We start from the raw sequence: 22,805 nt of genomic DNA, 5'->3' as shown, positions 1-22,805 counted from the left end.
GTCCTTGTGCGTGGCAGGGGGGGGGCATAGCAGCTCTAAAGGGGGTGCTCCCCACCTGGGATGGGACCCCTGCCCCACTCCCAGCCCCCTGTGAGCCCCACGGCCAGTGCAAAGTGCGATGTCCCATACAACAGTGGGACCACGTGATCTTGGCCCCATCCCCCCTCCCCCCCCCCAAAGCCACCATTGTGGTCTGGGGGAAGGTCCCATGGGGGGGGCTGCCCCATCTTGGGGTGGGGGGGGGCTGCCCCATCCCGGGCTCACATCAGGCAGCAGCCGGTGGATCTCCCGTAGGAATTGTCCACCCGGTCGATCTCCTCGATGATCTTTGTGAAGATCGCCTGGGTCACCTGAGGACAAGGGGATGTCAGCAGCCTGGGGGGGGCCTCGCTCCCACCTCTGGGGGGGGTGAGGGGGGGTGGTACATCACCCTGCCCCACACCTGGTTCTCCTTGGCCGAGGACTCGAGGAAGATGGCCCCCCACGACCCCGCCAGCTTCTTCCCTTCATCCGTCTTCACCTCCCGGCTGGAGACAGAGGACAGGCAGGATGGACCCCCCGGGTCCTTAGGGAAATTTGGGGAGGGGGGGACACAGCACCCCCAGAACCCTCCTTACCTCTGCAGGGACAAGTCCGCCTTGTTGCCCACCAGCACCACGGGCATGCTGTGGCCACAGGGTGGGTGAGGGTCTGGGTGCCCCCACACACACACACACACACCCCGGGCACCCCCCTCCCCAGGGGGGGACAGCACCTACTGTGTCTTCCCCCGGCTCTCGTACAGCTTGTTGTGAAGGGTCTTCACCACCTGGAAGCTGTGGGGAGAATTGGGGGGGGGGGGGTGTCTGGGCACTGCCCACTCCCCATCAGGGTGAGGGTCCGTCCCCCCCCCCCAGGGACCCCTCCCCAGCCCCGAGAACCCCTCACCTCCGCAGGGATGTCACCGAGTACAGGACGTAGCCGTGGATGCTGATGACAAAGGAGTGGGGCAGGATGGTGTATTCGTCCTGGGGAGGGCAGGACCGGTGCCGGGGGGGGCTCTGGGGCCAGCAGCCCCTCGCCCCCCTCCCCCCCTTCCTCCAGCCCCCCCACCCCACCCCAGGACCTGCCCTTGGTGTTACCTGCCCAGCCGTGTCCACCAGCTGGAGCTGGAACTCATCCTTGCCCACCACCACCATCTTGTTGTAGGCTGTAGAGGTGACACCAGGTTAATGGGGCTGCCTGGGACCCCCGGGACACCCCCCCCCATACCCCCACCCCCCCAGGGGTGCCTCAGCCCCCCCCCAGCACAAGGTTTTGGGGTACAGCCCTGAAGTGGGGATATGTCTGTCCTCACTCGTGGTCCCATGGAAGCTGTAGGAAGGGGGACCCCGGGCAGGCAGCTTCGCCCCCACCCCCCCCCCACCTACCTCCCAGCCCCCCCACTCACACCCACCCACGGCGTGGGACTTACTGCTCTCCACCGTGGGCTCGTAGCACTCCACGAACTTCCCCTCCACGAACTGGTGAGCCAGGGAGGTTTTCCCTGGAGGAGGGGGGGGGAAGTACAGGGATGGGGGGGGGGGGAAGGGGGAGAGGGGCAGCACAGCGCTGGGGGAGGAGGGGGGGGCAGCATCACCTCGGGGTAGGGGAATGGGCCCAATGGAGGGAGAGGAACCGGCTCGCTGCCCCTGCACCCAGCCCCCACCCCCGGGGGTCGTTCCAGGGGGCACGGCCCCACGGTGATGGGGGCTCCGAGGGGGGGTGGGGGGGTGGGGGGGTCCAGGATGAGCACGACCCCACAGACCCCACCTGGGCTGGGGACCCCCTGTGCTAAGCCCACAGCGGCGGGAAGCACCCACGAGGGGCCCGGGTCGGGAGAGGGGGGGGGAGGGGGGGGGGCAGCCCCCTCCCCCCAAAGCCACATGGGGCAGAGGGCACGGCCCCTTCCCACGCTGCCCCACCGCGAGAACCACCCCCCCCGGCACTGACCCACGGCGCGGTACCCGAGGATGAGCACTTTCCAGTGGCGCACCAGTGGCATGGCCCACGCCACGGGGGGGGGGGGGGGGGGCGGTGCGGGCGGGCGCGGCACACGGCGCTATAAACCGCCCGCTGCGCCGGGGGGGGCGGTGCCGCCGCCACTACACCGGGCGGCTCACGTGACCACAACACCGCCCGCCCGCCCGCTCTCATTGGTCACGCCGCGGAGCCGGGGGCGGGGCTAAGACGCGGCGCAGGCGCGCTGGCCGCCGGGGTTCCATTCATGAAAACGGAGGGAATGGCCGGGGGCCACGTGGTGGCCGCACAGCTGAGCGGGTGGTTGGGGGGAGCGCCCGCCTCCTGCCCCCGCCCCGGGACCCTCGGGAGCACCCGCACCCACCTCCTGCCCCCCGAGATCCCGGCCCTAGGGATCCCGAGGGACCCCCAGAAGCCCAGCCACCCCCAGCCCCCCGGCATGCCCAGCCCTGCACGGGACCCACAGCCCCCCGAGATGCTCAGCCCCAGGGACCCCCAGCCCCCCAAAGGACCCTCAGTTAGTTCCCCCAGGGGTACCCCAGCCCCATGGCACCCTCAGAACCTCAGGTATCCACAGCCCCCTGATATGCCCAGCCCCAGGGACCCCCAGCCCCCCAAAGGACCCTCAGTTAGTTCCCCCAGGGGTACCCCAGCCCCATGGCACCCCCAGAACTTCAGGCATCCCCAGCCCCCCGGTATGCCCAGCCACAGGGACCCCACCAGCCCCTGGGATACCCAGCCCCCCAAAGGACCCACAGCCCCCTGGGATGCCCAGACCCAAGGACCCTCAGAACCCCAAGATGCCCAGCCACAGGGACCCCCTAGGCCCCGGGATTCCCAGCCACAGGGACCCCAGTACCCCCAAGGGGACCCCAGACTCCAGTATGCCCAGCCACAGGGACTTCACGGCCCCCCAAGAGACCCACAGCTCCCCGGGATTCCCATCCACAGAGACCCCAGCACCCCCAAGGGTACCCCAGACCCCGGTATGACCAGCCCCCAGTATGCCCAGCCCCCCAGGAGCCCCCAGCTTCCCAGCCCCCCTAGGACACCTTTGATCAGCCCCCGCTCCCAGCCACAGCTTCCGTAGGGCCATAGAGTCTCTTTATTTACCCAAACAATTAAATAGTAGTATTTCTTTTTTTTTCTTTTTTTTTCTTTTTTTTTTTAAACAGAAGTGGTTAAAAGCAGGCTGGCCCCCTGCCCCACAGGGTGGGCCCCGCTGCCAGGGCGGGCGGGCAGGCAGGGGGAACATTTATATTATCATTTATAAATAGAAAAATAAAACTCTCAAGCAGGGCGGGTTAGCAGTTAGCATGGTTAAAGCCGGACCTGGCGCAGGGTGCCGGGGACAGGGACACCACGGGTGACAGAGGGACAGACCCAAGAACTGCTGCCAGATGCTCAGTGTTGGGCTCATTCAGCATCCCCAGGGCTGGATTTGGCCCCGGGGCAGGGTCCGAGGGTACCCAGGCTCGGCTCGACAGGCAGCAACCCCAGCCCCAGCGGTTAATAAAGCAATAAATACAGGGGGAGCACCTGGGGGTCCGGGGCGCGGGGGTCCGGCCAGGCACCCAGCAGTGCTGCAGGGGGGGGCTCTGGGGCACAGGAGGGAGCTGCACCCAGGTCCCCTGGGCCACCCCGCAACACCCATCCCAGGGACCCCTGTCCCCACCACCCCCACGTCCCCAGGCAGCGCTGAGCCCTGCAGGGCCAGGGTGCCCCTGTCCCTCCTCCCTGGGTCCATGGGGGGCCCAGGGCTGGAACCCCTGGCTTCCAGTGTGTGGCATGATCTGCAGTGCGGTGGCTGGGGGGGCTGGGGACCCCTACACCTGCAGGGCCTCGTGGCCCAGCACCCCCCCAGCCAGCCGGTAGAGCAGGCGGGAGTACCAGTGCATGCCCGCCTCCGGTGCCGTCCCGTTGCCTGCATCAGCGCGGACCGGCAGCAGCGAGAGGAGCCCATGGAAGAGACGGAGGGGAGCGAAAGCGCGGTGAGCCCAGCGGTGGCTTTCCAAGACGGCGTAGCAGGATGCCAGCACCCCATTGACCAACAAGGTCCCGTGGGAGGTGAGGGGGGCAAAGACCCCCACCCCATCCTCCCGTGACACCCGTAGCACCCGTGCGGGGCGTAGCCCTTGCCCGCCAGCCCCGTGGGCCAGCACCGCATCACCCGGTCGCACACGGCGGGCGAAGACGGGCAAGAAAGCACCGGTGCCGTTGGCCACCCCCCGAGCCGCGAAGACCAGGTGGGATGGAGTAAGGAGCAACCGGCGTGCCGGGCTGGCCGTCTCGATGGCCACGAAGGATGCGCGTTGACTAAGGTCACGGTCAAGGAAGAGCAGCACCTCGGTGGGTACCAGGCGCCCACCCGGCTCTGCACCCAGCACCCAGTCACCCCGGCGCAGGTCAGCCAGACCCCGGCGCTCGCCGCTCTGCAGCATCACGGTGGCGTGGCCGGGGAAGCAGCCGCCGGTGCGGACAGCCAGAGAGTTATCTGGGTAGATGGAGAAAGTTGTGGGTCCCCTGGCCCTGCCTGTCACCCCCAAATGGATCCACCCCCCCACCCAAGCCCCCAAACCACCCCCGGAACAAAGCCGGTATTTTCCAAAGCCCTCCCCCCCCCCCCCCACCAGTTCCTGTGCGTGGCTCCTGGGGAGGCCGGGTGCTGCAGGGCCCCTTTGTCCACCCCGCACTGACGCCCTTTGTTCAGTTTGTTCAGGGCTGGGGACGGTGACATTTACGGCCACTTTCACTTTCTGTCGATTGCCACTTTTGGGCTGGCCGGGGGCTGCTGGACGGAGCGGCTATGGGGCTGGGGGCTGCGAGGTGGGGGCCACAACCCTCCCCGTGCTCCACACCGTGAGCTGAACCGTAAAAGTGGCTCCGGCTGGGCAAAATGTGGAGGAAAAAGTGGGTTTTTTCCCCAGTTTGGTGTCTGGAAAGTCTGGGGGGAACTGGGCTGGGGGCAAACATGGGCTGAACCCACTGGGGCCAGACACCGGCCGGAGCAGGGCTGCATCCCACGTGGATCTGGGAAGCCAAAGGGGTGTGGAGGGGGCTGCAGGGCTGTGGGCTGGGAAGCTACAGGAGCAGAGGGGGCTGCAGGGCTGGGATGCTACGGGAGTGGAGGGGGCTGCGGGGGGCTGGGCTGGGATGCTTATGGGAGCAGAAGGGGCTATGGGCTGGGATGCTATGGGAGTGGAGGGGGCTGTGGGCTGGGATGGTTACAGGAGCTGAGGGGGCTGTGGGCTGGGATGCTATGGGAGCAGAGGGGGCTGTGGGCTGGGACGGTTACAGGAGCTGATGGGGCTGGGGGCTGGGACGGTTACGGGAGCAGAGGGGGCTGCAGGGCTGTGGTCTGGGATGCTATGGGAGCAAAGGGGGCTGTGGGATGGGATGCTACAGGAGTAGAGGGGGCTGCAGGGCTGTGAGCTGGGATGTTTATGGGTTTTGCAGCCCCCTGCCCTGGCAGCAGCCCCCCGGTGCGTGGTACCTGCTTTGACAGAGACGTGGATGTGCGCCTTGGACTCGTAGTAGACCCAGTCGAAGCCGGCCTCCACGGCCAGGCGGGCCAGCATGCCGTACTTGTGGCGGTCACGGTCCGAGGTGGTGATGTCCAGCGCCCGGCCCTCGTAGTGCAGCGAGTCAGGGAGGTGGTGGCCGTCCTCGTCCCAGCCCTCCGTCACCCGCAGCTTCACCCCCGGCCACATGTTCATCACCGCAATGGCCAGCGAGTTCACCCGCTCCTTGCAGCGCTGGGGAGGGGACCGGCACCGGTGTCACCCCCAACCAAGGGGGTGCCCCAGTCCTGGTGGTACCCCTGTCCCCAGGGGACCCCGGTCCCAGCCCCCAGCCGTGGGGGACCCCAGTCCTGGTGTCATCCCTGTTCCCAGGGGATCCCGGTCCCAGCCCCCAACGGGGGGGTGCCCCAGTCCTGGTGGCACCCCTGTCCCCAGGGGACCCTGGTCTCAGTCCAGGATGGCCCCCCCAGTCCTGGTTGTGCTCTTGTCCCCGGGGGACCCTGGTCCCAGCCCCGGGGGGATCCCAGTCCTGGGGTGCCCCAGTCCTGGTGGTGCCCCTGTCCCCGGGGAACTCTGGTCCCAGCCCCGGATGGCCCCCCCAGTCCTGGTTGTGCCCCTGTCCCCAGGGACCCCAGTCCAAGCCCCAGGGGATCCTGGTCCCCAGAGTGCCCCGGTCCTGGTGGCACCCCTGTCCCCAGGTTCCAGCCCCGGGGGGTGCCCTGATCCTGGTGACAATCCTATCCCCGGGGGTCCCCAGTCCAAGGGCACAGCGCTAGCTCCCGGGGGAGCCCAGTCCTGGGGTGCCCCGGTCCTGGTGGTGCCCCTGTCCCCGGGGGACCCCAGTCCCCTCCCCAGTGGTCTTGTGCACAGATGGACACTGGGCCTGCATGGGGCTTGGGGGGAGCCCAAAGGGGCTGCTGGGGCGGGGGCAGATGGGGTGTCCCCCCCTGGTGCAGAGCCCGGCTGAGCTGCCCCCGCCCCGCCTGGGCACAGGTTGAACGTTAACGTGCCCCGGGGTCCCGTGGTGGAGCCGCCCCTCAGTGCGGGCGGCCAGGCAGAACGGGCAGGGGACCGGGACGGTGTCACCTTCCCCACGGCCACGACCATGACTGATTAACCCGGCGGGGGGGCTGTGGGGCAGAGCTGGGGGTACAGCTGACCCTGAACTACAGCTGAGTCCCCGAGTGGCACCGCGGGGGGGGGGGCTCAGCACCGGCAAGGTGGGGAGCCGGGTCTGGGGGGCAGCAAAGCGGGGTCCTGGGACTCCAGTGCTGAGAGCCGAGGGGGGTGCTGGCTGATTTTGGGGTTCCCATTAGCAGCGGCAGCACCGACGTGGGGTGCAGGGCTGGGAGCTGCCCCCGGTCCCTCCTCCCCCGGGCAGCCGGTGAGGTCACAGCGTCCCCCCGTGCCCCGGTGCCCTCCGCTCCCCCGTCCAACAAAGCCGCTCCCGGGAGCGTGGGGCCGCGGGGGCTGGAGTGCGGGGAGCGGGCCCGGGGCGGCCCGGCCCGGGGGGGCGGCAGCGGCGGGGGGGCAGGAATGTACCCGGCCCGGCCCGGCCCGGCCCGGCGACAATAGGCGCCTTCCAGCCCGGCGCTGACCTCAGGCCCCGGGAATGCCGGCACGGCCACAAAGGGCCCTTTCAGCCGCCCGCACCCCGGGCCGGCTCCGCGCCCGCGGCCCCCGCCGCCCCGGCCCCGCCGCCCCCCGCCGCCCCGGCCCGCGGGAGCCGCCGGCGCCTCCTGGACCACTCGCAGCATCCCCCGTCGCCGTGGCAACCGCGCAGCCGCCCCTCGCCATGGCAACCGCGAGCATCCCGGCGGGGGAGCGAAGCGACTCGGCCTCCCGCCGCCCCGGATACCCCACCCCGGGGACACGGGTGCTGGGGCCGCCCCCTCCCCGCTGTCCCGCCCCGGTCCCCCGTGCCCCTGTCAGCGGCCGCCCCCCGCCCCGTGAATCCTCGACGGCGGGTCCCTAATGCCCCCACGCGGCGTGACCGCCCCGTCCCGGGGCTCCGGTGCTGCCGCCAAGGGCCGGGAACCGGGGCGAGGCACCGGGGGGGGGGGGCCCCGGCGCCCCGGGAGGCTCCGTGCGCCCGGGGAAGGTCCGTGCCCCCCGGAAAGGGTCCGTGCGCCCCCCGGGGAAGGTCGGTGCCCCCCGGGGAGGGTCAGTGCGCCCCAGGAAGGGTCCGTGCCCCTCGGGGGGGGTCCGTGCCCCCCGGGAAGGGTCGCTGTGCCCCAGGAAGGGTCGGTGCCACCCGGGAAGGTTCCGTGCTCCCCGGAGAGGGTCGGTGCCGCCCGGGGAAGGTTCAATGCGCCCCGGGGAGAGTCACTGCGCTCCCGCCCACCCCCCCCACCCCCACCCCCCCCGCCGCCCCCGCGTGCCCGTGCCCCTGGGAGCGAGGCCGGGCCGGGCGCAGCCCCCACCTCGGTCATGAGCCGGTCCGCCCCCGTGTTCTCCTCGTCCTTGAAGATGATGTCGGGGTTGTAGTTGGGCACCAGGTCCCTGAAGCGCTCCGAGCCCCGCAGCACTTTGCCCTCCGCCTTCCCGCTCGCCCCCAGCGTCTGCTCGGGCACGTTGGGCACGAACTGCTTGTAAAGCAGCGGCGAGAGCTGCCGCCGCCCCAGCCGCCGCCGCCCCACCGGGCCCCGGCCAGGCCCGCAGCCCAGCACCGGGGCGGCCAGCAGGCAAGCGGCGAGGCCGAGCAGGCCGAGGGCGAGCGGGTTCCGCCGGGGCATCCCGGTGGCCGGGCCCCGCTGCCTCCGCGGGCCCCGCTCAGTCGCCGGGGGCACGGGCGGCCGGGGCGGGCATGGTCCCGGTGCGGCGGCACCGAGGCTTTTAGAGGGTCGCGGTGCCAGGGGCGGGTCGGCGCCGTTTCCTTCTCACACCCACGGTCCCGTCGCCGCTGCGGGATCCGCGGCCGCCCGGGACGACTGACCACCCCCCCGCCCCCCCCCCCGCCGGTGCCGCCACCCACTCGGAGCGCAGCGCCCGGGCACCGGGACGGCGCCCCCCCCGCCGCCGGCTCTGCGCCCACGGGCTCGGCACCCCCTTGCCTGGCGCTGCACCCCCGACACCGGGGACCCTCGACACAGCCCGAGCCTCGGGGAAAGCCCTCCCACCGCCACCGGGCACCGGCTACCCGCTCCCGGCGCTTCTCCGGGACTGGCACCGGGCAGCCGGTTCCTGGCGCTTTCCCGGCACCGGGAACAGGTACCCGCCTCCCAGCACTGCCCCTGCACCGGGACCCGGGACCCGCCTCCCGGCACTGACCCGGCTCCGGGACCGGGACCTGACCCCGAGCCCGCCCCGCCTCCGCGTCTGAACCCTGCGCTCCGGTACCGGTTCCTCTCCCCGGCTCCCCGCAACGCGCTCCGGTACCGGAGACCCCTTATTCCGGTCCTAATGCCGCTCTTCTGGTCCCGAGACCTCTCCTCTCTCCTGTCACCGCCTCTCGGGACCGGGGACCCCCCTCCCTCCTGGCGCCGGCCCCGGTCCGGGCTCCTTTTTTCCTTCCGCTGCCCCTGGCACCGGGGATTCCCGTTATCCTACCGCTGTGCCGCCGGTACCGGCACCTGCTCCGTCCCCAGGAACAACCCCGCTCCCGGGCCCCGCTTCCTGGCGCTACCCCGGGTCCCTCTGTTCGGTCCGACCCCCGGTACCGGTACCCGCTCCTGGCCCAGCCCCCGGTGTGGGCCCCCCGGGGTGCCCGGTCGGCACCGTGCGCTGCCCGCAGCCGCCCCCGCCCGGGCTGCCCCCACCTGCGGCCGCTCAGCTCCGGTACTGGGCAGCCCCGCCGGGCCCCGCCTCGGACCCGGCCCCCCGGGAGCGGCGGCAGCGGCGGCCACATCCCCCGGGGCCGCCCCCGCCGGGGCCCCGCCGCGCTGCCCTGCCCCGAACGGCCCCCCCGCGCCCCGGGACAGCGGCACCCCGGGGACCGGGGACCACCGGGAATAGGGGCGCCACCAGGACCGGGGGGGCCGTCCAGGACTGGGAGCGGGGACAGGGGTGCCACCAGGACCGGGGCACCTCCCTGGGGCTGGGACCGGAGACCCCCGGGGACAGGGGTGCCATCAGGACAGGGGCACCCCCCCGGGGCTGGGGCTGGGGACAGTCGGGGCGCCAACAGGACCGGGGCACCCCCCCGGGGCTGGGACCGGGGTCCCCCAGGTGCCACCAGGACCGAGGCACCCCCCCGAGGCTGGGACAGGGGTCCCCTGGGGACAGGGGCGCCACCAGGACCGGGCACCCCAGGACCGGGCCCCCCCCGGGGCTGACACTGTGCCCTCCCCCAGCACCCCCACAACTCCCGACGAAGCACCCAAGGGTGCTGAGTGCCCCAGCGAGGGCAGGAGACAGCAGAGGGGTGGCGTAGGGTTGGGAGCGGATCGGGGGTGTGTGTGGAGGGGTGTCGCCCCCCCCACGCCCCCTCTCCCAGCCCCGGTGCCAGCCCGGGGTGACTGGGAGGGGAGCAGGTCGCGGGGAAATCGCGGGCACCGATGGCCTCATTTCCTGCAATATAAACCAGGCTTCCTGCGCTTCCTGCTCGGCCCCGGCCGGGGGGGGGGGGGGGGGGGGGGGCCCGGGCCCCCCCCCCCCCGCCATAGGGGGGGGGCAGCCTGGCTCAGCCCCAGCCGGGGCAGGATGGGTGGGGGGCCGGTTCCCGGGGCAGTTTCCGCCCTGGCCACAGGTTCCCCCCTTCCCCAGGGGCTGAAGCCCCCCCCCCCCCCCCCCGTGCCCCTCACTGGGGGCGGTGCAGCCCCCCCGCCTGCCCCCCAACACTCCTGGGGTCCCTCAGCCCTTCCTGGAAGAAGCTCATTAGTCCCAGCCAGGAAGAAGGTTAATTATGGCCCCTGGGGACGGAGGAGGGAGGGGGGCAGGATTGCGACCCCCCCCACACCTCGGGCCTGCCTTCGGGGGGAATAACCCCCCCAAGATTCAGGTATTTTTATATAAAAAAGAGATTGTTTATTGCTCTAAACAAGTTCTGTGGTAACAGAGACCCAACGGACCTGTCACACCAAGCTGCCGTAGAGGGGGGGTGCTCATCTCCAGGGCCCCCCAACCCTCCATCCCTGCTTCTCCCTTGGGGACCCCAAAGGCTGTGGGACAACCAGTGCCCCCCAGGAGCCCCAGGGCTGACACAGGGATGGGGTGTGGAGTGACTGCGGGGGGCACGGAGCCCCCACTGTAGTGTCGTGACCGTTCCCGGGGTGGGGGGGGGACAATAAAACCCAAGTGCAGCTCAGGGAGCAGCATCGGGGGTGGGGGGGGGTGGGGGGGGTGGGAATGGGGGACCCAGATGCTCTTGCATGAGGTATGTAAATGGGGGGTGGGGGTGGGAATGGGGAGACTGAGGTATGTAAATGGGGAGGGGGGGTTGGGAAGGGGGGACCCAGATGCTCTTGTATGAGGTATGTAAATGGGGGGGGGGGGGGCTGCAGCCAGCACAGCCCCCGGGGGGACCCTACACCCCAGGGTGGGGGCTGTGATGGGGACACGGCTCAAGGCCAAGGCTCAGTAGCGCAACAGGCTGAGATAGCACTGGGGGGGGGGGGACAGGACCCCCCGCGGGGTCTCAGCTCTCCCTGAGGGGCTCCAATGTCCCTGAAGCACCCAGTGGCCACCCGGGCTGGCTCTGTGGCTGGTGGCCACCTTGGGGGCCACCACGGCGAGGAGGGGCCACGTCGCTGCCCCCCAGCCCTAGCGGGGCTTGCCGAGGGGGGGGAGAGCGCGTCACGGGCAGCGGCAGCTTGTGCAGACCTGGGCAGAGGGAGAGTGTGAGAGCCTGAGGGGGGGGACAGCCGGCACCCCCGTGCCTGTCCCCGTGTCCCCATGTCCCCCTCCTCACCGAGGGCGCGGATGAGCTCGGCCTGGACCCCCCAGGAGACCCTCTTCACCAGGCACAGGGTGGTGAGCCCCGCGAAGCCCATGTTGTAGAGGAAGACGATGTAGAAGTTCCCCAACCAGTTGTAGCGGCCAAAATCCCCCAGGAGGTCAAAACGGGTGATCCCTGTGATGGGGGGGGGGGGGTGTGTGTCTGGTCAGAGCACCCCAATCCTGGGGTCACCCCAGTCCTGGGGTCACCCTAGTTCCCCCCCTCCGGGACTCACCCAGCGTCCTGGAGAAGACTGGGAGGGCTGAGCTGAGCACCAGCAAGGAGACGCAGTTCCCAATGATCTGGCGGGGCAGGAGGGAGAGTTTGGGGGGGTCGGCACTACTGCAGGGCCTGCCCCCCCCCCCTTCAGGCTGGGGAAGGGGCTCTCCAGTGCCAGAAACCCACCAGGGTCCTGCCAGTGCCTGAGGTTGTGCCAGAGGTGGGGGGGACGCGTGGTCCCCTTGCACGGGGACCCCACACAGTGCACAGGGACACACACAACCATGTGGGGACCGGGGGTCCCGCACCCTGAGGGGTCCCAGGAGCCCCCCAGCCCAGTGCTCCCACCTTGGTGAGGGGGGTGTCCTGCCGCTCAGGGAGCAGCCGGGTGAAGAGGGGGGAGCTGTAGAAGCCCACGACGGAGGAGACCATCAGGTAGCTGCGAGGGGTGTTAAGGAGGAGAACGGGGAGGGGGGCTGGGGGTGGGGGGTGGCCCTGGGGACAACGTTGGGGACACGAGTGCCCGCCTGAAGGATACAAGATGAGGACAACCTGCAGGGCAGCTCCGAAGGAACCGAAGATGGAGAAGGAGACCTGGCCCAGACAGGCGTCCTGCCGGGAGAGGAGGAGGAGGGGGGGGCACGTTGAGGGAGGAGTGGTCCCCAGGCCAGCGTGGGACGCGACCCCTCGTTGTCCTGTCCCCCCACCCGGGTACCTGGATGCCCCCGTGGCATCGCGGCATCGTCCAGCAGCAGCTCCAGGACGTGGAAGCAGACGATGAGCACGGAGATGCCCTGGGAGGAGCAGGGAGGCGGTGAGGGCAGCAGGGGGGACCGCACAGGGACGAGCCCCAGCCCCCCCAGAGGTCCAGGGACAAGCCCCAGCCCCCCCCCGGGAGCCCAGGGATTCACCCCAGCCCCCCCGGGAGCCCAGGGATTCACCCCAGCCCCCTCTGGGAGCCAGGGATGCACTCCAGCTCCCCCCCCCCCCGGGAGCCCAGGGACGAGCCCCAGCCCCCCCAGGGAGCCCAGGAATCCACCCCAGTCCCCCCCGGGAGCCCAGGGATTCACCCCAGCCCCCCCGGGAGCCCAGGGACGAGCCCCAGCCCCCCCCAGGGAGCCCAGGGATTCACCCCAGCCCCCCCGGGAGCCCAGGGACGAGCCCCAGCCCCCCCCAGGGAGCCCAGGGATTCACCCCAGCCCCCCCCGGGAGCCCAGGGACGAGCCCCAGCCCCCTCTGGGAGTCCAGGGATGCACTCCAGCCCCCCCCCCCCCGCCCCGGGAGCCCAGGGACAAGCCCCCAGCCCTCCCCAGGGAGCCCAGGGATCCACCCCAGTCCCCTCCGGGAGCCCAGGGACGAGCCCCAGCCCCCCCCCAGGGAGCCCAGGGATCCACCCCAGTCCCCCCCCGGGAGCCCAGGGACGAGCCCCAGCCCCCCCCAGGGAGCCCAGGGATGCACTCCAGCCCCCCCCCCCGGGAGCCCAGGGACGAGCCCCAGACCCCCAGGAGTCCAGGGACGAGCCCCAGCCCTCCCGGGAGCTCAGGGATGCACCCCAGCCCCCCCAGGAGCGCAGGGACACTCACTGTCAGCGCCAGGAGGCCCAGCATGGCCAGGGGGTAGCCCAGGTTCCTCTGCCAGGGTGATGCTCGGTGCCGCAGCTCTGCGGGGAAAGCCATGCCTGGGTGAGAGGGGGGCACGAGCCCCCACCCCAGAGCAGGGGATGGAGGTAGCCCTTGTGGTGGCAGGACAGGGGGTTACAGCCCCCGCCCCCTTTTCACACCCACCCTCCTACGGAACCAGTGGTCCCAGTGCCAAGCTGGAGAGAACCCAGGCGTCCTGCTGGGCTTGCTCCCCCCCCCAAGGCTCCTCACCCAGCTTCCTCCTCTTGCTCCGGATGGCAAAGAATTGCTCCCGCAGCAGCTCCACGTTCAAGTTCAGCCAGCAGGAAGCTCTGCCTGCCAGGGAGGAGATGCCGAGGGGCTCACGGAGGCTGAGGGCTCCAACAGGGGGGGGCAGAGGGGCCCCCCGTCCACCCCGAGCCCCCCCACTCCTGGCTAGTGGCCGTGCCGGGCACCCACCGGAGGAGATTCTGCGGGATACGGCGGCTTCCTCGAGCCTCGCACAGCTCAACTGCTCATCCAGGTCCTCCAGGAGCTGGGGGGATGGGGGGGGAGCCCGTGAGCGTAAATGCGGGGGGGGAACACACACGCAAAAGACACCCTGTGCCCAGGGATGGGAGACCAGGTGGCCTCGGGGACAGCAACCATCCAGGCTGGGGCAGTGGGACCGGTGGGGGACACCTTACCCGAGGTTTCACCAGCAGCTTCCCGGTAACGGTGAACATGGTGGAGAGGCCGAAGGGGGTGCACACTGCGGGGGAAGGAGAGGCTGAGCAGGGGGTACCCCAACATCCTACCCCTCCCTGTGCCCCCAGAAGGGTCCTGGATAGGGGCTGGGGGTCTCAACCCTGCACCGCGACCCCTCCAGACCCCAGCACCATTTGCAGGGAGCAGCCCCCTGCTCCCAGCTGAGCACCCCCGGGGGACGCGCACCCCAGCGCAGGATGGGCCACGGGGCTGGGACACCCTGGGGGAATGTCCCATGACTTACGCAGCAGAAGCAGCACGCCAAAGAGCGAGATGCAGGAGTAGAGGTAGGGCAGGTAGTATTCCCAGAGGTCTGTGGAGACAGCATGGTCAGACCAGCAGCACTGCTCCCTTTCAGCCCCAGGGTCTAATCCTGCCCTGCCAGTGCCAGGAGAGCCCCAGTGCGCCCCAGCAGCACCCACCGTAGAGTGACTGGCGGCTGGCCGCGTCGTTTCCAACGATGGCGGAGGCCACCCACACCATGCCCAGCACCAGCAGCGTCAGCAGCAGCAGCACCACCGACGTCTCGTACACCCTGGCCATGATGCCCTGTAGGAGCAGGGTTAGCGGGGTGCCAGGGACAGGGGGGTAGGGACAGGGGGTGACACCCCCAGGGCCACCTACCTTCTTGGACCCCGCAAAGCCCTCCGACTCAGTGAAGAAGTAAGCGAAGGGCATGAGGAAGACCAGGGACAGATTGGAGAAGAGAAAGATCAAATTCCAGAGGCCTGGAGAGGGGGGATGGCATGGGGTGAGCTTCTGGGGGGGCAACGCTGACCCACAGCCCTCAGGGCACCCCAGGGTCGCCCCCTGCACCCACCGTGGACGAGGGACCCGTTCAGCCACTGGATGTAATAGTTCTGGGGAAAGGAGAGCAGCACCTCGTTGCTGATGATGGAGAAGGGCAGCAGGAGGACAGCACCCAGTGCCACGGCCAGGGTGAAGGTGCACAGCCCCAGTCTGCAGGAGGGATGGGTGTCAGGTCTGGGTCTGGGCCCCCACGGGACCCCCACCCTGCCTGTGGCCACCAGGGTCACGGGTCTCTGGTCACCAGGGTCACGGGTCCCTGTGGGCTGGGGGGACACCGCAGGCAGGGAGCAGGACGGGCAGGAACTTACGCAATCCTGTTGACAGCAGCATCCTCATCATCATGTGCTGCGGGGGGGGAAAAAACCCAAACCAACGGGGCTGGGGGAGGCAGAGCTGCCCGGAGCATCGCTCCCTGCCCATTCCCAAACCTCCCCTCACTCCAAATGCTGCAGAACCACTCTTAGGGGGTCTGGGCTCCCCTCTCGCAGCAGCTGGGGAGATGCCCTGCAGCGACCGATGCCCCAGCAACCCAGGCTGCGGTGGGAGCCGAAAGCGATGGAGGAACAAGCCCCAGGGAGGCTGGATGTGGCTGCCAACGGCCACCCGGCTCCGGCAGCTCTCACCCTCCTCCTACCTGCTGCAAAGTCCGTGTGCTTCTTGAAGTGGGTTATGATGAAGTGGCAGAGGATGTAGAGGCTGGCGAAGAGCAGGGTGCAGATCTGCAGGCAGAGGAGCACGGGCAGCACAAGCAGGCTCAGAGGGCAGCGCTCCTACCCTGGGCAATGCCCCCAGCCCTGCAGCCTGCCAGTTCCACCCTATTTGTTTTTCCACTCCTGGTCCTGGTTACGTTCCGTAGGTGTGCTCGGCCCTGCCTGTACACAGGGGTTGCACCCAGGGCTCACCCATGGGTGCCTATGTGCTGCCACAGGACCAGGGGGACTGACACCGCAGAGGGTGCCCACCCAGCAGCTCCGGGTCAGCCAATGCTGGCAGAGCTGGAAGCTTTGATCCCCTGGGATACTCCCGCACTGCTCGGCCTTCAGCCCTTGCCTCGCTGGCAGCAGCACCCAGCAGAGCCACGGGAACAGCCTTGAGCTGGGTGTCAAGGCCACCCACGGTGTCCCTCCCACCCCCGCCAGCACGCCGCGGTCCAGCCGGAGCAGGCGACGTTCGAGGAACACGGTGACCTTTCATCCCACCGGGTACGCGGCAGGATGGGGAAAGGTCACCCAAACCCGCCACCTTGGCACAGGCGGAGCGGAGCAGCCGCGTCACCTCCCCGCTGCCCAGCCTGGGGGGCTCGGCTGGCTGGGGGTCCCCAGGATCTGCTGGGTGGGGTGGCAGGGAGCTCCGGACCCCCAGAGGGGCAGTGCCCAGCAGGTCCTTCCATTCCTGCCTCTGCCCAGCAGAGGGTCTCAGGCCACAGGTCCCCTCCTGCCACGGGCTGTACCCCCCCCAGCCTGGCCAGGGGACCCCCCAACACCTCCCACACTCAGGGAAGTCAGGCTGAGGGAGCTCCGCACTGGCTGTGCTGAGTCAGAATCTCGCCAGGATGGGTCATGGTGGTGGGCTGGGGACCTCCAGGGCAGAGGTGCTGGGCTCTAGCACCAAACTGGGTTGTGGCAAGGTGGCCCCGGCACTGCTGGTCACAGCCCACTTGGCCACCCTGCACGCAGCATCCCGAAGAGCCCATGGGAGATGCCAGGACCGGGATGCACAGGTAGGGTTGTCCCTATCCCTGAGCCTGTGGCAGTGGGTGCCCTGGCCGGCAGAGTGGGACCAGAGAAGCAGGGACAGGAGCCTGACACGGGTCTGGCCCCGCTCTGACACCCCAGCACCCAGCACCATCCTGCTCACCCAGGGGCTTTTCACTAGGGCAAACAGGGCCCAGCCCTGGGGGTCTGGCACGGTGGGACCCCAATGCTGGGGGGGGGGGGGTAGTCAAGACAGCGCAGGGGCTGGGCCAGCCCCAACAAAGGGGTCAGCACGGCTCAGCCCCGGGACCCCGCTATCTGTGGGGCACACAGCCACCTGCCGCAGCTCTGGCACTGATAAGGGCCGGGCGTGGGGGGCACAGCAGCACCCACAGAGCTACCCCAGGAGATCCCAGCCCTTGCATGGGGGGGTGTGGGGGGTGCGTGCAGGCCCCCAGCCCATCGCTTCCCACCACACCGGGACCCTCCCACCGCCCCACCCCCCGTACTCACGATAGACTCGCGGACCCTCTCGTGGAAGAGCTGTTCCCGCACGGCCAGCACGTCCTGCTCCAGAGGGGCCATGCTGCTGCCAGCATGGCCGGGCTGCGCGGGCCGGGGCTGCCGGGCCGGTACTGCCGGGGGAAGCGCCGAGCCCCGCCGGTTCAAGGCCAAGGCCGCCCGTAGCCCCGCCCCCCGCCGCCAGCCCCGCCCCTGGCGGATGCTACCCGCTACAATGTATCCGCACCGCCGGGGCATGAAAGGGCGCCGCCTCCCCCGCTCATTGGCTGCGGGGTGTGAATGAAGCGCCGCTCATTGGTGGAGGGCGACGCAGAGCGCTGTGATAGGCCAATGGCGCCGCAGCGCTCCCGCCCACCGCTCCCACGGGGGCTGAAGCAGGATTAGAAGCAGGGACAGGATTAATCCCCGGCCCAGGAGCTAATCCCGGGGGGTTAATCCCCGGCGGGGGCGAGGCAAGATGCCCCGAGCTGGGACGACCGAGCACAGCAGCGCCCCTCCCCCCCCCCGGGGCCTACAGCTTAACCCGGGACAGCTCGAGGGTCCCAACAGAGCAGCAGCACCCCAGGTGCCCTGGCAGAGCCCCCCCCCCACACACACACCCCACCCCAGGGATGGGGGCCATCACCATCCCCCCAAGTGCCCAGGGGGAGTGCTGGGCAGAGCCAGCTCCCACCAGGAGCACTGCCATCGTGGCCGTGTCACTGGGCACAGACAATAGGGCCAGTCTGTTCCCATGGGATGGGGCCAGGCGGCCCCGGCACCGACACAGAGGGTTTGTATCAGACACGGTGGCAGCTTCTCTTAAAGCCTTTTATTCACAGACATGGTACAGACACATGGAAAACCGACATGATCACATCAGAGAGCACCAGCCCAGCCAGAGCAGCGCGTCCCTCCAGCCAGGCCCACGGGGCTGAACCCCCCCCCAGTGCACAAGAAAGCCGAAGTGTTTGAAGCAGACATTTGTGGACATGCTACAGCGACAGAAGGAATCCAGTGCTTAGTATTCCTCCCCTTCCTCTTCTCCCTCCCCCTCCACTGAATCCACCCCCACCTCCTCGTAATCCTTCTCCAGGGCAGCCATGTCCTCCCGGGCCTCCGAGAACTCCCCCTCCTCCATGCCCTCCCCCACGTACCAGTGCACGAACGCCCGCTTGGCGTACATCAGGTCAAACTTGTGGTCCAGGCGCGCCCACGCCTCGGCGATGGCCGTCGTGTTGCTCAGCATGCAGACGGCGCGCTGCACCTTGGCCAGGTCCCCCCCGGGGACCACCGTGGGCGGCTGGTAATTGATGCCCACCTTGAAGCCGGTAGGGCACCAGTCCACGAACTGGATGCTACGCTTGGTCTTGATGGTGGCGATGGCGGCGTTGACATCCTTGGGCACCACGTCCCCGCGGTACAGCAGGCAGCACGCCATGTACTTGCCGTGCCGCGGGTCGCACTTCACCATCTGGTTGGCGGGCTCGAAGCAGGCGTTGGTGATCTCGGCCACCGAGAGCTGCTCGTGGTAAGCCTTCTCGGCCGAGATGACGGGGGCGTAGGTGGCCAGCGGGAAGTGGATGCGGGGGTAGGGCACCAGGTTGGTCTGGAATTCCGTCAGGTCGACGTTCAGGGCACCATCAAAGCGCAGCGAGGCCGTGATGGATGACACAATCTGGCTGATGAGGCGGTTGAGGTTGGTGTAGGTGGGCCTCTCGATGTCCAGGTTGCGGCGGCAGATGTCGTAGATGGCCTCGTTGTCCACCATGAAGGCGCAGTCGGAGTGCTCCAGGGTGGTGTGGGTGGTGAGGATGGAGTTGTAGGGCTCCACCACGGCCGTGGAGACTTGTGGGGCCGGGTAGATGGAGAACTCCAGCTTGGACTTCTTGCCGTAGTCGACGGAGAGGCGTTCCATGAGCAGGGAGGTGAAGCCGGAGCCGGTGCCACCCCCAAAGCTGTGGAAGACCAGGAAGCCCTGCAGCCCCGTGCACTGGTCAGCCTGGAGAGAGGGAAGAAACAACAGGACCAATCCATCAATAATTGTCTTTAAGCTGCTATCGAGTTACTCAGGAAGAACAAATATTCACCCCAGGATCTCAGGCCTTTGGGGACACCCATCTGGGGACACTGACAGGGGCAGGTACCAGCCCAAGTGCCCCAGCTCCGCAAGCACCAGCATGACCAACGTTTGGGAATGGGGCTTTTTCCCCCACAGGGATTGGGGGACACTTGGCTAGTTCCTGCTCTGGGAGGTGCCGCTTGCAGCACTGGTGCCCAGCACAACCCAGTCAGCCTGGTTTGGGGAAGAGGAAATTGCACAGGAGCTGGTGCAGCAGGAGTTAACGCAGCTCCTCGTAAGCACTTGGTCAAGAAGGATCAGAGTCCAGATCAAGGAGAGACCTCACATGACCCGCAAAAAGGGATAAAATAAGGTTTTTCCCAAGGGCAGAACAGCCCCAGCCTCCCCCCATGCTCCTGGTGCGTATCCTGGGCTCGGAGCTGCGGTGGGTTTCCAGTCCTGAGGAAGGGGATTCTGCCCGGGAAGAGGGGAAGGGGCTGATCCTGATCTCTACTCGTTGGATCCAGGCATGGTGCAGGGTGCCACAATCTGCACCCAGGCCATGGGGGGCACAGCCTGGCTCCTTGTTATCACCCATGTCCCATCAGAGGGTTCCCTAAAGGATTTTGGGGGGCACAGGTATCACCCAGACTTCGCACCCACCAGCTTGCGGATGCCAAGAGCTGGGGCAGCTGCACCAGTCAAACCAGTGCTGCGCCAGCAGCCAGACTGGGGCTGTGTCACCCCCTGCCTGCCCCAGGCCAGGGGCTTCCCAACCCACGGCGGGGCTGGGACAGGGCTGCGGTCCTGTGTGGGCACTGGGGACAGCCCAGACCCGTCACCCCCACCCCAGGGCAGCCCCACAAAGTGCTGATGGGCTGAGAAGGACCTGCTGAGCACCCCCCCAGGAACACGGGGCTCCCCTTTGTCCCCAGTCCCGGGGGGAGGGGTGCCACCGGCCAGCCCCCCAGGGATGCTCACCAGCTTGCGGATGCGGTCGAGGACCAGGTCGATGATCTCCTTCCCGATGGTGTAGTGCCCACGGGCGTAGTTGTTGGCCGCATCCTCCTTGCCCGTGATCAGCTGCTCGGGGTGGAAGAGCTGCCGGTACGTCCCGGTGCGCACCTCATCTGCGGGGACAGCCCCCCTTCCCGCCGTCAGCGCCCCGCTCACACTGGGACAGCCGCCCCCACCCCAGCATCAGCAGCCCGCTCGCAGCGGGGCAGCCCCCCCCGCATCCCTGCCGCCACTCACCGATCACCGTGGGCTCCAGGTCCACGAAGACGGCGCGGGGCACGTGCTTGCCGGCCCCCGTCTCGCTGAAGAAGGTGTTGAAGGAGTCGTCCCCCCCCGCCGATGGTCTTGTCGCTGGGCATCTGCCCGTCGGGCTGGATGCCGTGCTCCAGGCAGTACAGCTCCCAGCAGGCGTTGCCGATCTGCACGCCCGCTTGGCCCACATGGATGGAGATGCACTCGCGCTGGGGGGGGGGGGGGGGGAGATGATACACAGGGTGGGTGGGTGGGCTAAGGCTCCTTGGAGCCCCCCACCCTACCATGGGTTGTGCTGTGGCTTGGCTTGAGTGGTGGTGGGGCAGCACAGGAGCTAAGCTTGCCCTAGGGGCTGGGGGGGTGGGGTGGGGGGACATTTGGGGGACAGAGCGGAGCTGGGGGGGGGGGGGGGGGGGGGACATGACACATGTCACCCCACAGCTGCCCTCCATCTGCTTCCAAATGGCGCTGGGAGGACATTTTGCCGCCCCACAACAGGGGCAGGGCCAGCCTGCGCTGCAGGAGAAGGAAGAGGAGGAAGCACCAGGCACAGCAGCAGGGACGTGACTGCACCACCCGACCCAAAAATCACCGGGGGAGGGTGGGGGGGGGGGGCTGATGGCGTCACCCCCCCCCCTCCCTCCCTTTGGGCTGGGGGATGGGAAGGGCGGGGGGGGGTCCCTTGTGTGTGTCACCCCCGGATGCAGCACATTCCCAGCCGCACCCTGCACCGCAGCACCTGCTCCCGCACATTCCTCCCGCCCCGGGGGGGATGGGGGGGGCGGGGGGGGGTCTGCAGCAGCCAGGGAGCAGGATTAACCCCACGGAGCAGGTCTCGCGTGGGTGGCAGGAGCAAAGCGGGGCGCTATGGGGGGGTCCGCAGCATCCACGGAGCAGGATTAGCCCCACGGAGCCGATCTCGGATGGGTGGTAGGCGCAAAGTGAGGCGCTATGGGGGGGGGGGGGGGAGGGGAAGGGGGAGCGGGGGGGTCCGCAGCATCCACGGAGCTGGCTGGTCTCGGGTGGGCTGCAGGAGCAAAGCGGGGCGCTATGGGCGGGGGGGGGGAAAGGGGGAGCGGGGAAGAACCGCAGCATCCCAGGAGCAGGTCTCGGGTGGGTGGCAGGAGCAAAGTGGGGCGCTATGGGGGGGGATGGGGGGTCCACAGCATCCACGGAGCAGGATTAGCCCCACGGAGCCGGTCTCGGGTGGGGAGCAGGAGCGAAGCGGGGCGCTGGGGGGGGGCGGGGTGAAGGGGGGTTGGGGGCTTGATCTGTGGGGGGCTGGTACTGCGGGGTGGGGGTTGGGCTATGCCCCCAGGAGGGGAGGTGGGGCTGTGCCCCCGCTCCTCGCTTTCCCGCGCGCGGGAAGGGTAACGGTCGGGGCTGGGCGCCAAAAGCGGGCCAGAGCCCCGCCCCCCGCCGGGGGGTGGGGGGACACCCGGGACCACGTGCTGCCCCCCAAGCGGGGCCGTATATTGCCCCCCCCCCCCCAGGTGCTCTATTTAGCAAGGGCTACCCCCGCAGCTGCCTCTTTACCCCCCACTCCCCCCAGCCTCTGCTCTGCGCCCCCCCCGCGCCCCCCCCAGCCCCATCTGCACTTCCCCCCCCCCCCAATCCCCGCTCTACCCTATTACCCCCCCACTCCGCTTCCCCCCTCCCCCCCCCCGGCAGCCTATCTCCCCCCCACCCAGGTCCTCCACAACCCCCCAGCTCTTCCTCCCCCCCGCCCACCCCGCTCCCAGCACCCCCCTATTTTGCAATGCCCCCCTAATTTTGCAGCGCCCCCTTCCCAATTTTACAATGCGCCCCCCCCCCCCTTACCATGGTTGCAGCTCGGTTACTCGTCCCGACAAGCTAGGAATCGACGCAAGTACCAGCCTGCAGCCGCCCCCGGGCGCCCCCCTATATACCGGCCCGGGGGGCGGGCCAGCGCCCACGCTCCCTCTCTATTGGCTGACGCGCCCGCCCGTCCATGCTCTATCACCGCTGATTGGCTGCGACGCGTGGCGCGCCACGCCTCTTCCCCCCCCCCCCGCTGCTATCGGGCGGGCTCTGCGGGGCTTTGGGGGCCCCCCCCCACGGCGCGGGGGGCAGCGCCCGTATTGGGGGGGGGGTACGAAGGGCTCCCTCCTTGCATGGGAGGGGGGGAGCAGCGGGGGTCTGATACCACCACCCTGCCCGGGCGCTCCTCAATGTGCCCCCCCCCCCCCCCCCGCCGCGTTTGCCGCGGCGGGGGGGGGGGGGGGGGGGGCACGGCCACTCCCGCCCCCCCCCGCCCGGTGCGGTTCCGCTGCAGAAGAAAACTGCGACATGGAGGGGGAGCGGCACGTGCTGCCGCGCCCTCCCCGCCCCCCCCCCCCCCCCCCCCCACTCCCCCCGGCATCCCGAGGCTGTTAATCGGCTTCTCCGGCCTCCCGGACACCACCACCCCCCCCCCGCCCCATCTGCACCGACCGCCCCTGCCCATCTGCACCCCAGTGTCCCCCCCCC

General features: G+C 69.4%; 4 protein-coding genes across 4 annotated transcripts; all 4 read right to left on the bottom strand.

Annotated features, from left to right (window-relative positions):
* Positions 1-239: 239 nt before the first annotated feature.
* On the bottom strand, positions 240-2,044 carry RHEBL1 (RHEB like 1). The gene is made up of 8 exons (XM_040618912.1): positions 1,972-2,044; positions 1,454-1,525; positions 1,122-1,189; positions 928-1,007; positions 759-815; positions 618-665; positions 443-527; positions 240-350 (listed from the first exon to the last, which is right to left on the bottom strand). The coding sequence occupies exons 1-8, from the start codon at positions 2,021-2,023 to the stop codon at positions 261-263; spliced, it is 552 nt and encodes a 183-aa protein (XP_040474846.1). The 5' UTR covers positions 2,024-2,044; the 3' UTR covers positions 240-260.
* A 1,030-nt stretch (positions 2,045-3,074) lies between these two features.
* DHH (desert hedgehog signaling molecule) lies at positions 3,075-8,447 on the bottom strand. Its single transcript, XM_040618717.1, has 3 exons — positions 7,943-8,447; positions 5,492-5,753; positions 3,075-4,492 (listed from the first exon to the last, which is right to left on the bottom strand). The coding sequence occupies exons 1-3, from the start codon at positions 8,252-8,254 to the stop codon at positions 3,825-3,827; spliced, it is 1,242 nt and encodes a 413-aa protein (XP_040474651.1). The 5' UTR covers positions 8,255-8,447; the 3' UTR covers positions 3,075-3,824.
* Positions 8,448-10,461: 2,014 nt separating this feature from the next.
* LMBR1L (limb development membrane protein 1 like) lies at positions 10,462-17,164 on the bottom strand. Its single transcript, XM_040577869.1, has 17 exons — positions 16,997-17,164; positions 15,424-15,508; positions 15,098-15,134; positions 14,800-14,939; positions 14,604-14,707; positions 14,402-14,528; positions 14,224-14,292; positions 13,919-13,983; positions 13,692-13,767; positions 13,485-13,568; positions 13,197-13,273; positions 12,321-12,407; positions 12,152-12,225; positions 11,962-12,052; positions 11,630-11,696; positions 11,368-11,529; positions 10,462-11,279 (listed from the first exon to the last, which is right to left on the bottom strand). The coding sequence occupies exons 1-17, from the start codon at positions 17,066-17,068 to the stop codon at positions 11,095-11,097; spliced, it is 1,602 nt and encodes a 533-aa protein (XP_040433803.1). The 5' UTR covers positions 17,069-17,164; the 3' UTR covers positions 10,462-11,094.
* Positions 17,165-17,801: 637 nt separating this feature from the next.
* On the bottom strand, positions 17,802-22,269 carry LOC121099563 (tubulin alpha-1B chain-like). Its single transcript, XM_040618693.1, is given in 5 exon segments — positions 17,802-18,986; positions 20,028-20,176; positions 20,301-20,397; positions 20,399-20,524; positions 22,137-22,269. Coding segments are annotated over 5 exon segments (1,356 nt in total). The 5' UTR covers positions 22,140-22,269; the 3' UTR covers positions 17,802-18,005.
* Positions 22,270-22,805: the final 536 nt, after the last annotated feature.

Source organism: Falco naumanni, chromosome 20 (assembly GCF_017639655.2).
Source record: "Falco naumanni isolate bFalNau1 chromosome 20, bFalNau1.pat, whole genome shotgun sequence".
NCBI classification, from domain to species: Eukaryota; Metazoa; Chordata; class Aves; order Falconiformes; family Falconidae; genus Falco; species Falco naumanni.
This window is presented reverse-complemented; position numbering and strand designations above follow the sequence as displayed.

Excerpts from the sequence above, each read along its gene's own strand:
- LMBR1L (XM_040577869.1), bottom strand. The coding sequence starts at position 17,068 with ATGGCCCCTCTGGAGCAGGACGTGCTGGCCGTGCGGGAACAGCTCTTC. Across the intron at positions 14,293-14,401 it reads CAGCCGCCAGTCACTCTACG|ACCTCTGGGAATACTACCTG; the intron begins GTGGGTGCTGCT and ends CTGTCTCCACAG. Across the intron at positions 12,053-12,151 it reads CTGCAGGTTGTCCTCATCTT|CTACCTGATGGTCTCCTCCG; the intron begins GTATCCTTCAGG and ends CACCCCTCGCAG.
- DHH (XM_040618717.1), bottom strand. The coding sequence starts at position 8,254 with ATGCCCCGGCGGAACCCGCTCGCCCTCGGCCTGCTCGGCCTCGCCGCT. Across the intron at positions 5,754-7,942 it reads CGGACCGGCTCATGACCGAG|CGCTGCAAGGAGCGGGTGAA; the intron begins GTGGGGGCTGCG and ends TCCCCTCCCCAG. Across the intron at positions 4,493-5,491 it reads CCACGTCTCTGTCAAAGCAG|ATAACTCTCTGGCTGTCCGC; the intron begins GTACCACGCACC and ends CCATCTACCCAG.
- RHEBL1 (XM_040618912.1), bottom strand. The coding sequence starts at position 2,023 with ATGCCACTGGTGCGCCACTGGAAAGTGCTCATCCTCGGGTACCGCGCC. Across the intron at positions 1,526-1,971 it reads CCTCGGGTACCGCGCCGTGG|GGAAAACCTCCCTGGCTCAC; the intron begins GTCAGTGCCGGG and ends CCCCTCCTCCAG. Across the intron at positions 351-442 it reads CCTCGGCCAAGGAGAACCAG|GTGACCCAGGCGATCTTCAC; the intron begins GTGTGGGGCAGG and ends CCTTGTCCTCAG.